General features: G+C 42.2%; 1 protein-coding gene across 2 annotated transcripts in view; it reads right to left on the bottom strand.

Annotated features, from left to right (window-relative positions):
* LOC144057698 (nectin-2) overlaps positions 1–15,437 on the bottom strand; it is a 136,449-nt gene that overhangs the window by 12,187 nt on the left and 108,825 nt on the right. Inside the window, exon 7 of one of the 2 annotated variants that reach the window (XM_077575556.1) lies at positions 12,490–13,011. The exons of the other annotated variant lie outside the window; for it this stretch is intronic. Coding sequence (XP_077431682.1) covers positions 12,722–13,011 — 290 coding nt within the window. The 3' untranslated portion in view covers positions 12,490–12,721. Of the gene's footprint in view, positions 1–12,489; positions 13,012–15,437 lie in introns of those variants that run through there. 2 annotated transcript variants of the gene reach the window in all.

The raw sequence follows: 15,437 nt of genomic DNA, 5'->3' as shown, positions 1-15,437 counted from the left end.
TGCTCGAGTTGTTTTGTTATTAGGATTGCTAGAAAGCCGAATAAAAAAAGAGAAACACGGTACAGTGCCCCTCCTCTACACTGCATTTGTTAAGTGATTGTTTTGTACGTAAGCCCCCTCCCCCACCCTGTTTATTTACTTCCTGTAATGCCCTAGTTTGTGGGAAAGGAGAGCCACCGTCTCCGATGCACTTGCTAGACTTTTATTTAACACTGGGAAAATAGTAAAGCAATGAGCACACTCGTGCTGAAGCTGCTGTTGGCTACAGCTCACACCCTGACACTCACGCCATCCTTACTCCCGCCTCTTAAAGGCACATGCAAGTAGACAGACACCTCAATACGTACAGTAGTTTCTATACATTAAATGCTCACAATTAATTGTTTTTTTTTTTGTGTTCGAATACATTTATAAAATGTAATTGCATTCTAATACGTTTAAATGTGTTGAAAGCATTTACTTCTATATTTGTATACATTTAATAACAGCAGTCCTCTTGCTTCGGTGAAACAATATAGAGGGGAAAACAGATGATAGAATACGTACGAAATAGGATTTGACTGACAACAACAAGACCTAACTTCTCTGTACAGCCCGAAGGATAAAAGATGACAGGAGAGTGTTAGGGAAGAAGATTGATTTATTCTTCGAGACGCAGACTCGGCAGGAGTTTAGTGCACACAACAAGAAACAAAAGGAAATGTACACTGTCAATGGCCCAAGGTTAGAACATAATCCAAACATTGCTGTGTTTATAAATTATTTGGCCCCCCGACCCCAAAAAAAACAACAACATTATTGAGCATTGCTGCTTTCAGTTGTGTTAAATCATAGATTGCATTCACTTTAAGACCATTTATCTGTCACCATTACTCCAGTTTTTCTCTGTATGACAACAAACAAGCGTTAGGCTAAGACAAAGGCTTCAAAACAGCAATTTGCAGCATGACTTTAAGGTTACACATCAAAGTGGCAGAAGGAAATCATGCATAACAAGGTGCATGTAGCTAGCCTCCTTGGCGTTGTTTGTCAGAAATATAACTGGTAACTTGGCCTTATAACATCACCGTTTTGACAATTAGGTGTACGTAGCTAGCTTCATTAGCTTAGCTAGTTAGTGCCACAGAAATAATAATCCTAGTTATCTTAGTGTGTTATTACCACAAAACAGTAAGTACCATGGCCTGGTAAAGTTAGCATTTTGGCAATAAGCTTACACAATGTTGCAACCAGTAGCATGTTGCTAGTCTTGTTAGCTCAGCTTGCTAGCTTGGCCTGGCAATTAGTAACGTTAGCATTTTAGCAATAGGTCTAGCAATGAACACATAGTTGGCCTTCTTAGTGCCACTCAAAAATACTTCTGGCTCTCACATTAGCATTTTGACAATTGTGCTATAGCTACAAACATTGCTAAAAGCCTCATTTAAAAAAAAAAAAAAACTTTCTTAACACCTCGTAAACTAGCCTTATATTGTTAGCTTCTTAGCAATATGCCTAAACAAAGGCTACAGCTCGGCGTGTGTAGTAGTAACTAGGCTTTGTAATGTTACAATTTTAGCATGGATGTTCCAACCAAGACTACAAAGATGGCACCCTTGAGATGGCAGTCTGCTACAAGCTGGGCTGATCTCTTATTTGTAATATCCCACCATTTTTGTTATCTAATGCTCATTGTACGTCGTGTGGACCAAGCGGTGAATTGTTTTTGGCAAAACTTCATCTTTTAGCATTCATAAATGCCTCATTATCCTGAATAATGGCCAACTTCATAATGTCATTGAAGTAAGTAAGTACAAAATAAGCAACAACAGCTAACTCATTCACTGCCATTGACGGCTATAGACATCAAAAATTCTATTTCTATTTTTCCCACTTTGTTAACAAGAGTATGAAAACTTATATATTTTTTATTGTATTAGAACAGATATAATATTTGTGATTAATCGTGAGTTAACTAGTGAAGTCATCCTATGAATTACGATTAAAAATTGTAATCGCCTGACGCCCCTTATTTTTAATAATCTTAAAAAAAAATATATTATATATATATATATATATATATATATATATATATATATATATATATAAAAAACATTTAAAAAAACGAAAAGATTTTAAAAATTAGGGGCATCAGGCGATTAAAATTTGTAATCAGAATTAATCGCATGACTTCACTAGTTAACTCACGATTAATCACAAATCTGTTCTAAATGTACAAAAAACATATTTTTCTAGGTTTTCATACTCTTGTTAACAAAAAAACTAACAGAAATAGTTCAAATGAATTTTTGACGTCTAAAGCCGTCAATGGCAGTGAATGAGCTAATTAAAAAAAACAAAAAAAAAAACTGCAGGTAACGTGTTCTATCCCCATAGGTCGGGTCAACGGGCCAATTCTGGCCTACGAACGTAGGTTTGGCACCTGTGTCTTGGATGGCTGTGATCGCTAACCTTGAGTCTCCATGTAGCCAGTGAGGAGTAGCTGCTTTGGTTACCTGCCTTCCACCTCCGACTAGCAGGCACTCTCACCTCATTAGCCGGCACTCAACCCAGCTCAAACATCACCGTCCTCTCTTGCATCTCCTACATCACCGCCGGCATGCTGTGCCGTTACAGAGCCGCGTCTACTCCACCGGCATAAGCACGTAATGGCCAATTATGAGACGGGCATGTCGTCCCGCGGTTTCCCTACAGTTCCGTCATTTCATTCTTCCGCACAGTTACCCCAACCCAGAGTGGTGGTTAACCTTAATAACGTCTGCATTGTGTGCCCATAAACGAGCGATGGCCACGCATTTGTGACCGTTCTGAGGCCGGGGAAGAAAAGCGTGTCCAAGCCCAACACGCTTTGCCAAGAGTGGGTTTGTGTGCTTTCATCATGCAGACATCATGCTGATGCATGTTTGCATGTGCCATCCAGGGGCAGCGCTATGTGCACCCTGCTGGCCACCCCCAACGTCGAGGGGAAGATTTTGATAATTAGTTGCGCCTTACTGACGTTTCCGCACAGTCGCATAACACTGAGGAGCTTGGATGCTCTGCTACCACATTTCCAAAGGCCATTAATCTAAATAAGTGTTGGGACTATCGAGCGGCACGCAGAATGTGGAAGAATATTTCATAACGTTGAAATATTTGATACTTGCAGTGCGCATTAATCAAGACGATTACTTTCGCACCTTATCACACAATCAACATAGCAGAGAAGTTATAGAAGTCACAACAATCAGATTTTCATGAAGTCAAATGTTAATGATTATATGCAACCCCCCCCCCCCAAAAAAAAATTCTCAGAAGGATCGCGATTCTGATTTAGTATGACTCAGAATCAATTTTAACTCTTCTTAAATTCACCGGCAGCCATTTTCACTGAAGCAACCCCCTTCGCTCCCGGCTGTTTTACTGGATTTGGACTGATTTTGCAAGGTCCACAGAATATTGTGTTCTATTGCTATAAAAACATGGAACCTACTAAACGAAGGATTAGTCTCTTCTTTCATCAGGAAAAAAGTATATTTCTATCTATTTCCGTTTTGCAACAATTAGCATTAGAATATAGCTAAGTTTCATTACTATTCACAAATCTATTTACAATTGTGAGTAATTGAGTTTTTTTTCCACATGGCCCATGTTCATCCTTTGCTCTGTTGCCACCTGCTGGCCGTTTGTTTGATAGCTACCATTTCGTCAAATGTTCTTTGCAGTTGAGAGGCTTCATCAAAGCCTTCTGTATGCTCTAGCATAAAAAACAACAACAACATATAAATACGTCTTTGGGACACTCAAAACATTTAAAATAGAACGGATTTATAAGTTTTTGGGAGCAAATGTCCCAAAATCGATTTCATTTAAATTATTTTATACAGTCTTGCCCTTGTTTGTGTGTACATTTATTGGGAGCGCTGTTCATGTTGTACACAATTTGGCCACTTAGGGGCAGTGTGATTCCACGCGTTCTGACAGATACACTGTTAAGTTGTAGCCACATTAGAGAGCAGAAGAAAAAAAGTCACGATCAAGTTATTCCAATAAAAGTTGTTGTTTTTTGCAGCGTCGGAAGAGCATTTGCGAGTGTTAAGATGCTTAAGCGTTTTGTATGAATAGCCGCTCTTTTGAGTGACAAAAGTGCAGTGAGTAGCGCGCTAATTAGCATTAGCGAGTCAGATATATATATAATAAAATTTGTGATTAATCGTGAGTTAACTAGTTAAGTCATGTGATTAATTATGATTTAAAAAAAAGTTTAATCGCCTGACGCCCCTAATTTTTAATAATCGTCTTTTTTTTGGTAAAAAATAAATAAATAAATAATCATTTTATTTATTTATTTATTTTTTTTAAATAATCTTTTTTTATTACAAAGAAATCATTATTCAAAATTAGGGGCGTCAGGCAATTCAAATTTATTTATTTATTTTTTAATCGTAATTAATCGCATGACTTCACTAGTTAACTAACGATTAATCACGCATTTTATATATGTTGAAATAAAATAAAAACAATTCTAGGTCTTCATACTCTTGTTAACAAAAGTGGGGGGGAAATGTTCAACTAATAGAAAGAGTTCAAATGAATTTTTGACGTCAATAGCCGTCAATGGCAGTGAATGAGTTAATGTTCAAGATGCAGAAAGTTAAGAAGCTACCCGTTTCCAAGTGTAGGCAGTAAAAGTAAATAGTCATATAAAGAAAAGTAAATATGTACTCGGGTACCCGTGCCTGAAGTCGTCGTATTAGAGTATCTGCGCATCATTACGCGGCATCACTGAATGAGCTCATTAGTTGCTACTTGTCAAGAGTTTCCTTGAGCCGCCCATGCACTTTTGCTGCCATCTTCTAACGTTGCTCCGCCTCCCACGCATCTCTCTCACGTCTCCTCTGCAGCTTCTTGCGCGCACACAATGACTAACTGTTGATGCATTCCACAAAACGGAGAAATTTCATACCTCAAACTCAGTTTTTTTTTGGGGGGGGGGGGGGCAATAGCAGAATGCCACACTGAATCCAAGTCCAAGACTGAATAATGGATGTGACCTCTCACCCCTCCAATTTATTCATGATGAACCCACGCTTGCATTTTACAAGTAAGAAAAAAACATCTAAATGCCAGGAAAGTTGCAGTTATTTTCCACTATTTTGACATGCTGACACGTCAACGTGCTGCGGGGACGAATGCGCGACGGTGAGTGGATTCCCAAAAAAAACGTCTCGATTGATTTTGCAAAACGTTCTCAGCGCTCGCCTTTTGAATTCCTCAAGGTTCTTTGACTGCTGAACGTTCTTATCGCTGCACTCAAGCTCAATTGCGTAATCGCTGCGATTGTGTCGAGTGTCATTGTTGGCCACGTTTGACGCCGAAATTCCTCGACTTGTTAAACACCCAAAGCCTCCCGTGCTGTCCTCCAGCCTGCTAATGGAATCGATCCGATGTTGTGTTATCAAGTCAACAGGATCAGGCGTGAATGATGCAGTCAGTGCCTGTTGCTGTAGCAAAAAGTTGATTTTCTAGTTTAATTCTTTGACGTCTAAAATCCACAACAATGTTTGTCTAAAGTGCGGTCATGACATCAATGCGAAGTAATTGTTTATCACGCCATCCACAGTAGGGTGGTCCTTCAAATTAAAAGTTGGAAATTCTAAAAAGTCTTCTGAAGTTTTGTCTAAATCAGACAATATTTACTAGGGGAGGAAATCTCACAATTTGATTCAGATTTTTAAGTCTGCGATTCGATTCAGAATCCATTTTCGATTCAAAAACATTTGATTGACAATGATTTCTGCTTCAATTTGTAGATGAGCAAAGAATCGTCATGATAAGTTTGGCTTTAGCCATTGATGCTAGCTAGCTAGCTGCCTAACAAGTTAAGGAGCACCATGGGAGCGAGCTAGCTCCCTAGCAGGTACCATGGGAGCTAGCCAGCCATTGATGCTAGCTAGCTAGCTCCCCATCAGGGACCATAGGAGCTAGCTAGGGAGCTAGATAGCTAGCATCTGGGGCTAAAGCCAAACTGTGGCAGGGTTTTGACTTTCTGGACCGGGATTTGCCACCTCTGGTGAGAATGAAGAGTAATCCCACGCAACACACAGAACGGCTAACGGGTTAGCCAGTTAGCAGCCAGCCAATTACTTTACATTCTCATTCGCTGACTGTTTAAAGGCAGCCACACATTCAACCTCACGGATGCTACAGTGTAGAATGTGCGGCTTGCAAGTGGACAAAATGAATACTTGTGCCTCATATGCATAGATTTTAAGTTTTCCAATTATTTGGTCACTACGTCTTGATCTCATTTATATCATAGAGTCCATGAGGTGGTCTGGAATGTAAAAAAACAACAACAAAACAAACAAACTCATTTGAGAACTACATATTTGTGTCTTTGCACATTCCGAGCTGTTAAAAACAAACACGCCAGAAGGAAGAAAAAGAAAGAAAAACAAACAAAAAAAAATAACAAACAAACACGCCGAATGCATTAAGCACAGCGAACGCGTGCACTTTGGCCACCTCGGATCTCGCTGCCGCCTCCAGCGCGCGTTACTGTAAATGCGTGTGTTTTTCCGTGCGCGGCAGCTCGACGTTTTCCTCGGTTGGCGGCGCGTGGGCGGACGCAGTCACAATAGAACGCGCGGGAGACGCTCGCTCGCTCGCTCTCACTTTGCCGGCGTTCGCTTGCGCTCGAGTGTCGCTGCCTCCTCCGGCCTGGCGGGAGTTACAGACTCGCAAACGGCACACATTCCATTCGAAAATTTGCGCCTGGTGTTTATGCCTTGAAATACAAGTTTAATTTGTCCCGTGACAACACTTGCAACTCAAAACATTTGTTGTTCGTGAAACATCTTTCCCCAACATAACTGAATGGAAAAGCCATTCCTTAAGTAAAGTAAATGACAAATGAATCCTGTTTTTGTTTGTCGTTTCTTGTATTGTTAGTCGAGACATCGCAACTCCTCTCAGTTCATCACTACAGCACTAATAACAGTCATTCTTTGCAGGGGATAAAGAATAGATGACAGTATTGTGTTTTATTTCTACGTGTTGCTGTACTGAGTGTTACAACTGTATAATATATGCTAATTAGCATCAAGCTAGCAGACGGACAAATAAGGTACAAATGTCGCGTTTCAAAGTCAAACAATCTTGAAGTTGTGACATTGTTATGAATGCAGGAGCTGCCTTTCCAAGACAAAATGTGTTTGTCGCCGCCTCATAGTGGGAGTTGAGCATCTCGTATCGGATGCCATTAGCCGAAGTAGCTACACGAGCGTGTCGGAGTTCATTAGAGTTGATTAAATAACCGCGGCGGGAATCCAACTCTTAAAGCTGACATTAATATCTGCCATTTAGGGCCGTCGGAGGGCCAGCGTACACGAGTCCCGCCTTGGGCTACGCCATCAATATTCCCCGAACCTTTTTATGCCACACGCAGGCGGCAAAAATCCGTCTCCTCGGGTTCCCCGTGCGCGCCGGCTTGCGGGCCACATCCGCGGATTCTCCCACCACACGCTTGGCCTCTTTGATGCCCAAGTGAGGGATCACAGGCTCACGTCGGAATTCTTGATCCTCACCAAGCTCGGCCTCTCGCACGGCACAGTCGGGAGTTCAAAGCCAGAGGTGGCCACGTTCGTCATCCGTGTACGATGTCGGAAATCATCTGCAGGCGTGTCAAAGGCGTACGCACAGCAACCTTTTTCCCCCCCTCACTTTTTCTCCTGGCTGCTTCTGGCATGGAATTGTTAGGAATTTAAAGCTAGAGGTGACTGCGGTCATCATCATCCAGAAATGTGAATTCAATCATTCACTCGCAGCCATTTTCAGTGAAGCAACCCCCTTCGCTCCCGGCTGTTTTACTGGATTTTGACTGATTGTTGTATTGCTATAAAAACATGGAACCTACCAAAAGACAGATTTGAGTTTCTTCTTTCATCAGGAAAAAAAAAAGCATATTTGTGTCTGTTTCTGTTTTGCAGCAATTTGCATTAGAAAAAGCTCAGTTTCATCATTATTCACAAAACTGGCCCTGGTTGATCTCTTATACTCTGCTGCCACCTGCTGGCCGTTTTTGCAATAACTACCATTAACCTTTTTGTGCAGTTGCGAGGCTGCATCAAAGCCTTCTGTATGCTCTAGCACAGGGGTGGCCAAGTTCGGTCCTCGAGAGCCACCATTCACCCTGTTTTCCATGTTTCTCTCCACTAACACACCTGATTCATGATCAGGATCGTTATCAGGCTTCTGCAAAGCTTGCTGATGAGTTGCTTAGATTAGATTCAGAGGATGACACGGAAAACAGGCTGGATTAGTGGCTCTCGAGGACTGAATTTGGCCACCCCTGCTCTAGCGTTAAAAAAAAAACAAAAAAAAAACGTATAAGTACGTCTTTGGGATACGTACATTTAAAATGTTAAAATATTGATATGTTTTGGGCAGCAAATGAGTTAATTGAGGCAGATGAAGTCAAAGTGCGATTGAGATTTTTTTTTTTCGGTATTGACTGAAAAAGATTGGCTTGTTGAATTTTTGTCAATTTCAAAAGTCAAGAATGAAAAGTTATCATGATGACCAAACTGGGATAATGACATTTATGTCTTGCATTCCAAGGTATCGGTTCGAGAAGCCGGTGGAGCATGTTGATACGTCAGGAATGATCCTTTTTTTCACCCACTGCTAATAAACACACGCACACACTCCCGACGTGTGTGTGTCATGTGTGTGTGTGTGTGTGTGTGTGTGTGTGTGCGTGTACACAAGCCATTATTAGAGGTTTAGCGCGCGCTGAGCAGTCAGTCAGGCTCCCCTCAGAGGAGTCGGCTTAAGGGCTCATCGGAGCTCCCCGAGGAGGCGCTAAACACCGGCGGACGCTTCAATCCAGCCGCCGAGCCTCCTTAAATATGCAGCGCGCACTCGCTTCCATTTTTAATAAGGTGGCTGGCGGAACACGAGGCAGGCGAGGCGGATGGAAAAAAATAAGCGCGAGAAAGGCGATCGACGAGGAGGAGGAGGCGGGATTTGGAAAGCAAGAGAAAAGGAGGAGAAAAACACGGGCGTTGCATTGATTTCTTGGCGTTTGGGGCGCCGGCCCCGATCGGCACAGAAACGTCAAAGGCGTTTAGGCACGCCGCCGCCGCCGCACAGCCAAACGTACGCACGCGCGCACACATTCACATGTGAGACGGGCGCAAAGAAAGGCTCACAAAAAAAAAAAAGCGTTTGTTGATTTATAAAAAGAGCAAAACATGGAAGGCAGGATGATGTCAACCAAGAACGGTGGATCTCCAGATGAAAGTTGAATTCCTTCCCGGGTGGCGCCCGAAACTAAAAACCACTCGTCTTTCAAATCCTATTTCTCCATTGAAATGCATGGCAATGCCATTAATCCGTTCCAACAATTTTACGTAATGCGTTTTTTTTAAGCGGGGAAAAATAGGATTCTATGATATTTTGCTTTAGAAAAACATGCAATGTAAAAGGTCATTTTTGTCTTTTAACCTTTTTTTTAGAATCCAAACGTTCAGTGGCAAGAACATGTTTTTCACTAGGGAGGGTTGAAAAAGGGGCTGATGTCAATTCTAACACTTAGCCAGGCCTTAATGGGGGGTCAAGAAAATCCTGGCAGCTCGCTGTTTAGCATAAATGTGACAAATAAAAACATGAATATGTGACGTCGGGTGCGACTCATGTCTCAACACACCATTTTTTTTTTTGCAATTTAACGCTGTCCCTAAATGTTGCAGCTGCTTTATAGAATAACAATAATAATATTTTTGTTTTATGCTAGCGCATACAGAAGGCTTTGACGCAGCCTCTCGACGGCAGAGAACGGTTGAGGAAATTGTGGTTATTACAAAAACGGCCAGTAGGTGGCAGCGGATCCGTTGAAAAAAAAAAAAAGCTCTTTTCCCACAGTGTTTTGAACCCGCAGTTTAAAACAGAATTGTGAATAACGGAAAGAGATAGAAATATACTTTTTTTTCCTGATGAAAGAAGAGGCTCATCTCTGTGGGCCTTGCAAAATCAGTCCAAATCCAGTCGGGGGCGAAGGGGGTTGCTTCAGTCAAAATGGCTGCCAGTCAATGCGTTAAGGAGCTCAGCCAGCATCTACTGTTAATTACGAGCACATTTGATCTTCCCGAGGCACCCGCGTGCACGTTGTCAGCTGGTGTCGCAAGCGTTTCCGTCGTTCCAGCTCGGAATTGGACTCCGATCTCGTCCCAAAGTGTCCTTCAGTTAAACGATATTGATTGGCCTGCATGCATTTAACCAGGACTCAACGTGAGCAACACGCACGCACACACATAGTGTTAACGTTGCCGTAGAAGCGGAGAAGATTCGTCAATCTCGTACGTCGCCATCGCAGAATGCGGAACAACGAGATCAGCGGCGCCAAAAGCCGCTTGGATGGGACGCCACGTATTCGTTATTGATGCCGCCGGGCTCGTTGCGCTCGACGGCGTGTGACGGCGGGCGACGTGATAAGCGCTGACACGCGAGGGTTCGAGCGGCGCAACGTGCGTCTTTTGCGTTGCTTGACTTCTTCATGTTGGTGCGTGTGTGCGTGCGTGCGTATTTTGGAAAAGGAGATAAGCAGCTTCTGGTGAGCTCGGGTCCGACGAAACCGATTCGGAAACACAAACCGACTTCAGATTTGATTCATTGTACATGAAAAATAATGACGTTATCAAATTCATTCTGGACAAAATATTAACTTTTCACTGCTGAAAATGAGTCAAGTATCCATTTCATATTTTGTCCTACACTCCGCAAAACATATTTATACGTTTATGTTTTTTTTTTTTTTATGCTAGAACATACAAAAGGCTTTGATGGAGCTTCTGACATGAAGAGGTCGCTTAAAGCAATGGTAGTTATTACAAAAAACGGCCAGCAAGTGGCAGCAGAGCATAAGAGATCAGCCAGGGCCATGTTGCAAAAAAGCTCTTTTTCACAGTGTTTTCACCAAGAATGTGAATAATGATGAAACTTAGCCATATTCTAATGCTAATTGTTACAAAACGTAAACAGATGATGAAAGAAGAGACTCTCATCTTTCTTTTGGAAGGTTCCATGTTTTTATAGCAATATAAAACAATATTCTGTGAGCCTTGCAAAATCAGTCAAAATCCAGTCAAACAGCCGGGAGCAAAGGGGGTTGCTTCGGTGAAAATGGCTGCGAGTGAATTTAAGAAGCCCCAAAAAAAAAAAAAAAAAAAAAAAAGCCCAACATGGCCACATAACGAAGCTTTGGTTTTCATTCCGGCTCCTAAAACGGAGCGCGCGTCGTCACCGAAGTTGGATAAAAAGCAAGTGGGCGTGTCTAGCTCGTCCGACTTCTCTCGTTAGCTCGACTGCGTGTTTACATGGCTTTGAGGAGTCGCGCGCTGAAGGCAAACGCGCCACAAAGCCAACGTTTTGATTCTTGAGCGACGCGGAATGTTAATGAGCGAGCGCGGCGCTCTATTATCTGCGCATCCTCCGGTCGTCGTCTGCGTCTGCTTTTAAACGCTGACAAAACCTGCCAGGCTGCTTCCTCTGGAGCAAGCCATTGTCTCAAGCAGAGAGCGACGCCGGTGCGAGGCGCCCGAGATAAGAAGCGGCGCAGGCCCGTCTGTTCCACGACAGACATAAAAACCATCATTGGGACAAAAAAACAAAAACAAAAGTGTTGTCGCTGAATTGTCGTTGGGTTAAAACAAAAAACATGCAAAAAAAAACGAATAATCGATATCGAATCGATTTATATTTTCTAGCCCGATATCGATTCATAAAAGCATGAATCGCTTATTTTATATATCTCTTTTTCCCATAAATTCTTAAGAATTTTTTTTTATTTTTGGAGATCTTACTGTTTTCTTTCAATTTACCGTTCACAAGAAATTAAATAATATTAATTACATTTATGAAAGACTTGACTTCAAAATCTTTTTAATTTATATTTCTTTACAATTCCTAAATTAGCCTATATAAATATATATTTTTTAATTATTTTGTCTCACGTTTTACTTTCATTAATAAACTAAATCATTTCACCGGTTACTGCTGCCGCAAACTTTACTTTGGAATTTAATATTTGTGAAGTTTTTATTTTATAGGAAGAATTGATTTGCCATAATTAATCGATATCGGATTGAATTGAAGTTAATCGAATCGACACAAAAATAAATAAATAATCAAAATCGAATCAAACTGAACTCTTGTGAATCGAAATTCGAATCGATACCCAACCCTAACAAAGCGTCACATTTATACGCAAGAAAATGAGAAATGCAACACTTTTCTTTTTGCTTCCATTTTAAAGGCCGATATCTCTCATAGTGTTCACAAATGGATCAAAATCTGTGTTAGTGAGCACTTCTCCTTTGCCGAGATAATCCCTTCACCTCACAGGTGAGGCAGATCAAGACAGATTTATTTATTTTTAATTGGGTTGAAGTGTCTTGGGCTTAACAAGGATTTATTTATACCTAAGTAGCAAGAATGAATATGCAACACTTAAATTCAAGTCAATTTTATTTTAAGAAAACCAAGTGAACATTGCAAGCTTTGGCCACTTCAGTTATAATGGAGAGAAAAAAGAACAATGGGCAAAACAACAGTCGTATCAACAACAGCAGTTGTCCCATTTTTATCAATCTGAAATTTCTTAAGGGATCACTTTGACATCATTCCTAGGGAATCACAATGTCTCATCACTGGCGAGCTATTTTTAGAACAAGCCCACGGGCTACTCATGTGGCCCTTCGGGGGGGCTACCCGGTGCCGGCTGGCACGTTGGTGACCCCGTTCTGAACGCATGTGACATATTGTGCATCATGGCGGCCATTTTGGTGAGTTGCTGGGACATGGCAGCGATCGCAGCGATGCTTTCCCGTTGCGCCGCAATCAGAAGGCCGTGGTCGCACAGCGGCACGTTGCACGCGCCGGGGCAGGCGAGCGGACCAAGCGGGCTGGCGACCGCCCCCGTCCCCGAACGCCCGTCACCGGCTCGACCCTCGCCAACCGCCCCGATCGACTCTACAGGAAGAAACGAAAGAAGCGTTAGACGGCTTCTTTCGTTTGATCATTGCTTTGATTTGTCTTATTTTGCTTGAGATCGCCGCTCTGACTATTTTTTTTCTTCTTTAATTCAATTGTTATAAATGCCAGACTCTTCACCTTAACCGGATACTTGAGAGTCGTGAAGTTGTCAGGAGACCAGAGGAAGGATCAAAGAAAAGAACGGCTCAACTAATGACTCTTAAGCATGTCTGTGCGATACGACGCCATCAACATTTGCATTAAGGCCAATTTTTTTTTTCCCTGTGAGGTTCCTCAAGCCTCACTACCAGCAGCAACACCAACAACGAGGCGCAAATCTTTTTTGGACATCTCCAAGCCAAACAAACGCAATTTTCCAGGGACCGAAATTCGAGGCTCTTATCAGCGAGGTGGACGCAAGGAAGAGAATATATATTAAAAAAATAAAATAAAATAAATGCAGTGAGTGACAGGAGGTCAACGCTGCGGTGAATGTAGTTTGGTTGGACATGGAAGACAGTAGGAGGATTTACAAAAACAAGCAGTGGTGCGGAAAAAAAATAAAAAATCATTGCAGCTTCATGACGGAGTGTTGCTGCCTGAATTTGAACACGAATGGCTTCATTTTTGGGATGCTGAGTCAGAAAATGAGCCGTTTCTTTAAATGAGCTCTAGTTTTTCCACATATCAATATTCTTGACAGTTAATTGATTGATAATTAATGAGGTTTGACATTTTACAAAATTCTTTGATTGCTACTAAAAGTCGAGTTGATGCTTTGATTTGACCCCCCCAATTCCAACCCGTAAAGCTGAGTGTGTTGGTACGACCCGGCCGGGGATTGAACCCGCAACCTCCCAGTCTCAGGGCGGACATTTTGCCACTAGGCCACTGAGCTGCTTAAACCGCTTGAAGCCGATTGCGAAGCCAGTCGAATAAAAAAAAAAATGGTCCGTGCTGGTATGCTGAAAAACTCTTAAGTTGAGTCGCTCGTATCTCAAGGCACAACTATATGGGAAAAAACAACTACCTGCATTAATATGCACAACACAAGTGCATGACATCATCACGCATAAACAAAGCTAAATGTCAACATGGAGGTTTTGTTTTGAGAAAAGTGAAATGTCAAACAAACATCAGCTTGATTGACAGCCGCGGATCGCAACAATCGCTCGATCAATCAATGAAAGTAGCAAGTGTTTGGGGTGCGGGGGGGGGGGAACAGATTCAAACCCAGAACCTCAGACCCGTGAGGCAGACATGCCAACCACCTCCGCACCGAAATGCAGCGTCACACGTCAGTCCCATCGCAATGCCGGCGGCGTTCAATGCCTCCTTTTGTATTGGACATGTTTTTGGGACTTTGGACAAGCGTTCGGCATCGCGGCGTGCGTCCGTAATGAATGACTGCGGGGGGAACCAGCGAGGCGTTTTGCATGCAACGCTCGCCTCGCCTGAATTCGGAAGGCGGGAAGAAAAAAAAGAAGGCAAATCCATCAGCCTCATGAAGAGCTTGGATGATGTCACCTTTAATGGAGGCCGGCGACGGGAAAAAGCGCTGATGGATGCCGACGACATTTTGACATTCACGCCATTCAGCCGCTCGCAAACAATCAGCACCGCAACACTCACACAACTTTAATGACTCGTACGCTTGCGTGTACGATAATAGCAGCGCACTTAAAAAAATGAAATAAATAAACACCTCATAGTTGCTTTTATTTCCTCGACTGCTGAGAACTGCTTTACATTTGTTCAGCATGGATCCCACCAACGTTCACAATTATAGCTGCGCCCCCCCCCCCCCACCCACACCCCCAAAAAAGTCAAAGTAGCTTTGAATTGTTGTCTCTGAGAACTGCTTCACATCTTTGTTGCATGGATTCTGACAACTTTATTTCCGTATAAAAATGTGTTCCAAATAATCATGGTGGGAAAAAAAAGTGTATATCTTTTACTTCAATTGTAGTTCTGTTTACAATACAGTAACGCCAGATGTTACATTCCGGACCACCCTCAAAATAAGTATACATCACGATACGTATTAATAATGCCGCCCAAAGATGTACATTAAAAAAAAAAAAAATCTTACAGCTGTAGGCGTAAAAAGCAGGATTGAAGAGGATTTGACATTCAATAAACGCTTCCTGTTTTCATCCATTCATTTGAACCCTAACTTCTTTAGATAGGAGCAAACTAAAGTGTGCCGCCATCTTGGGGTTGACAGTGGAATTACATCCCAAAACAACAGCAGGTAGAGCGAAAATAGTTAGGAACTGTACAGGAAAAATCCACAAAATAATGAGACAGCGAAATCCGCGACGTTTGAAGGCGAAGTGTTTACTATGCCCAAGACTGAAGTCGTTTTAATTCCACGACGTCTTTGAACCGCTTCACATCTGTGTCGCATGGATTCCACCAAT

This window comes from Vanacampus margaritifer, chromosome 9 (assembly GCF_051991255.1).
Source record: "Vanacampus margaritifer isolate UIUO_Vmar chromosome 9, RoL_Vmar_1.0, whole genome shotgun sequence".
In the NCBI taxonomy this organism is placed as follows: domain Eukaryota; kingdom Metazoa; phylum Chordata; class Actinopteri; order Syngnathiformes; family Syngnathidae; genus Vanacampus; species Vanacampus margaritifer.
The sequence above is the reverse complement of the archived record's forward strand: the minus strand, read 5'-3'. Positions and strand labels throughout refer to the sequence as shown.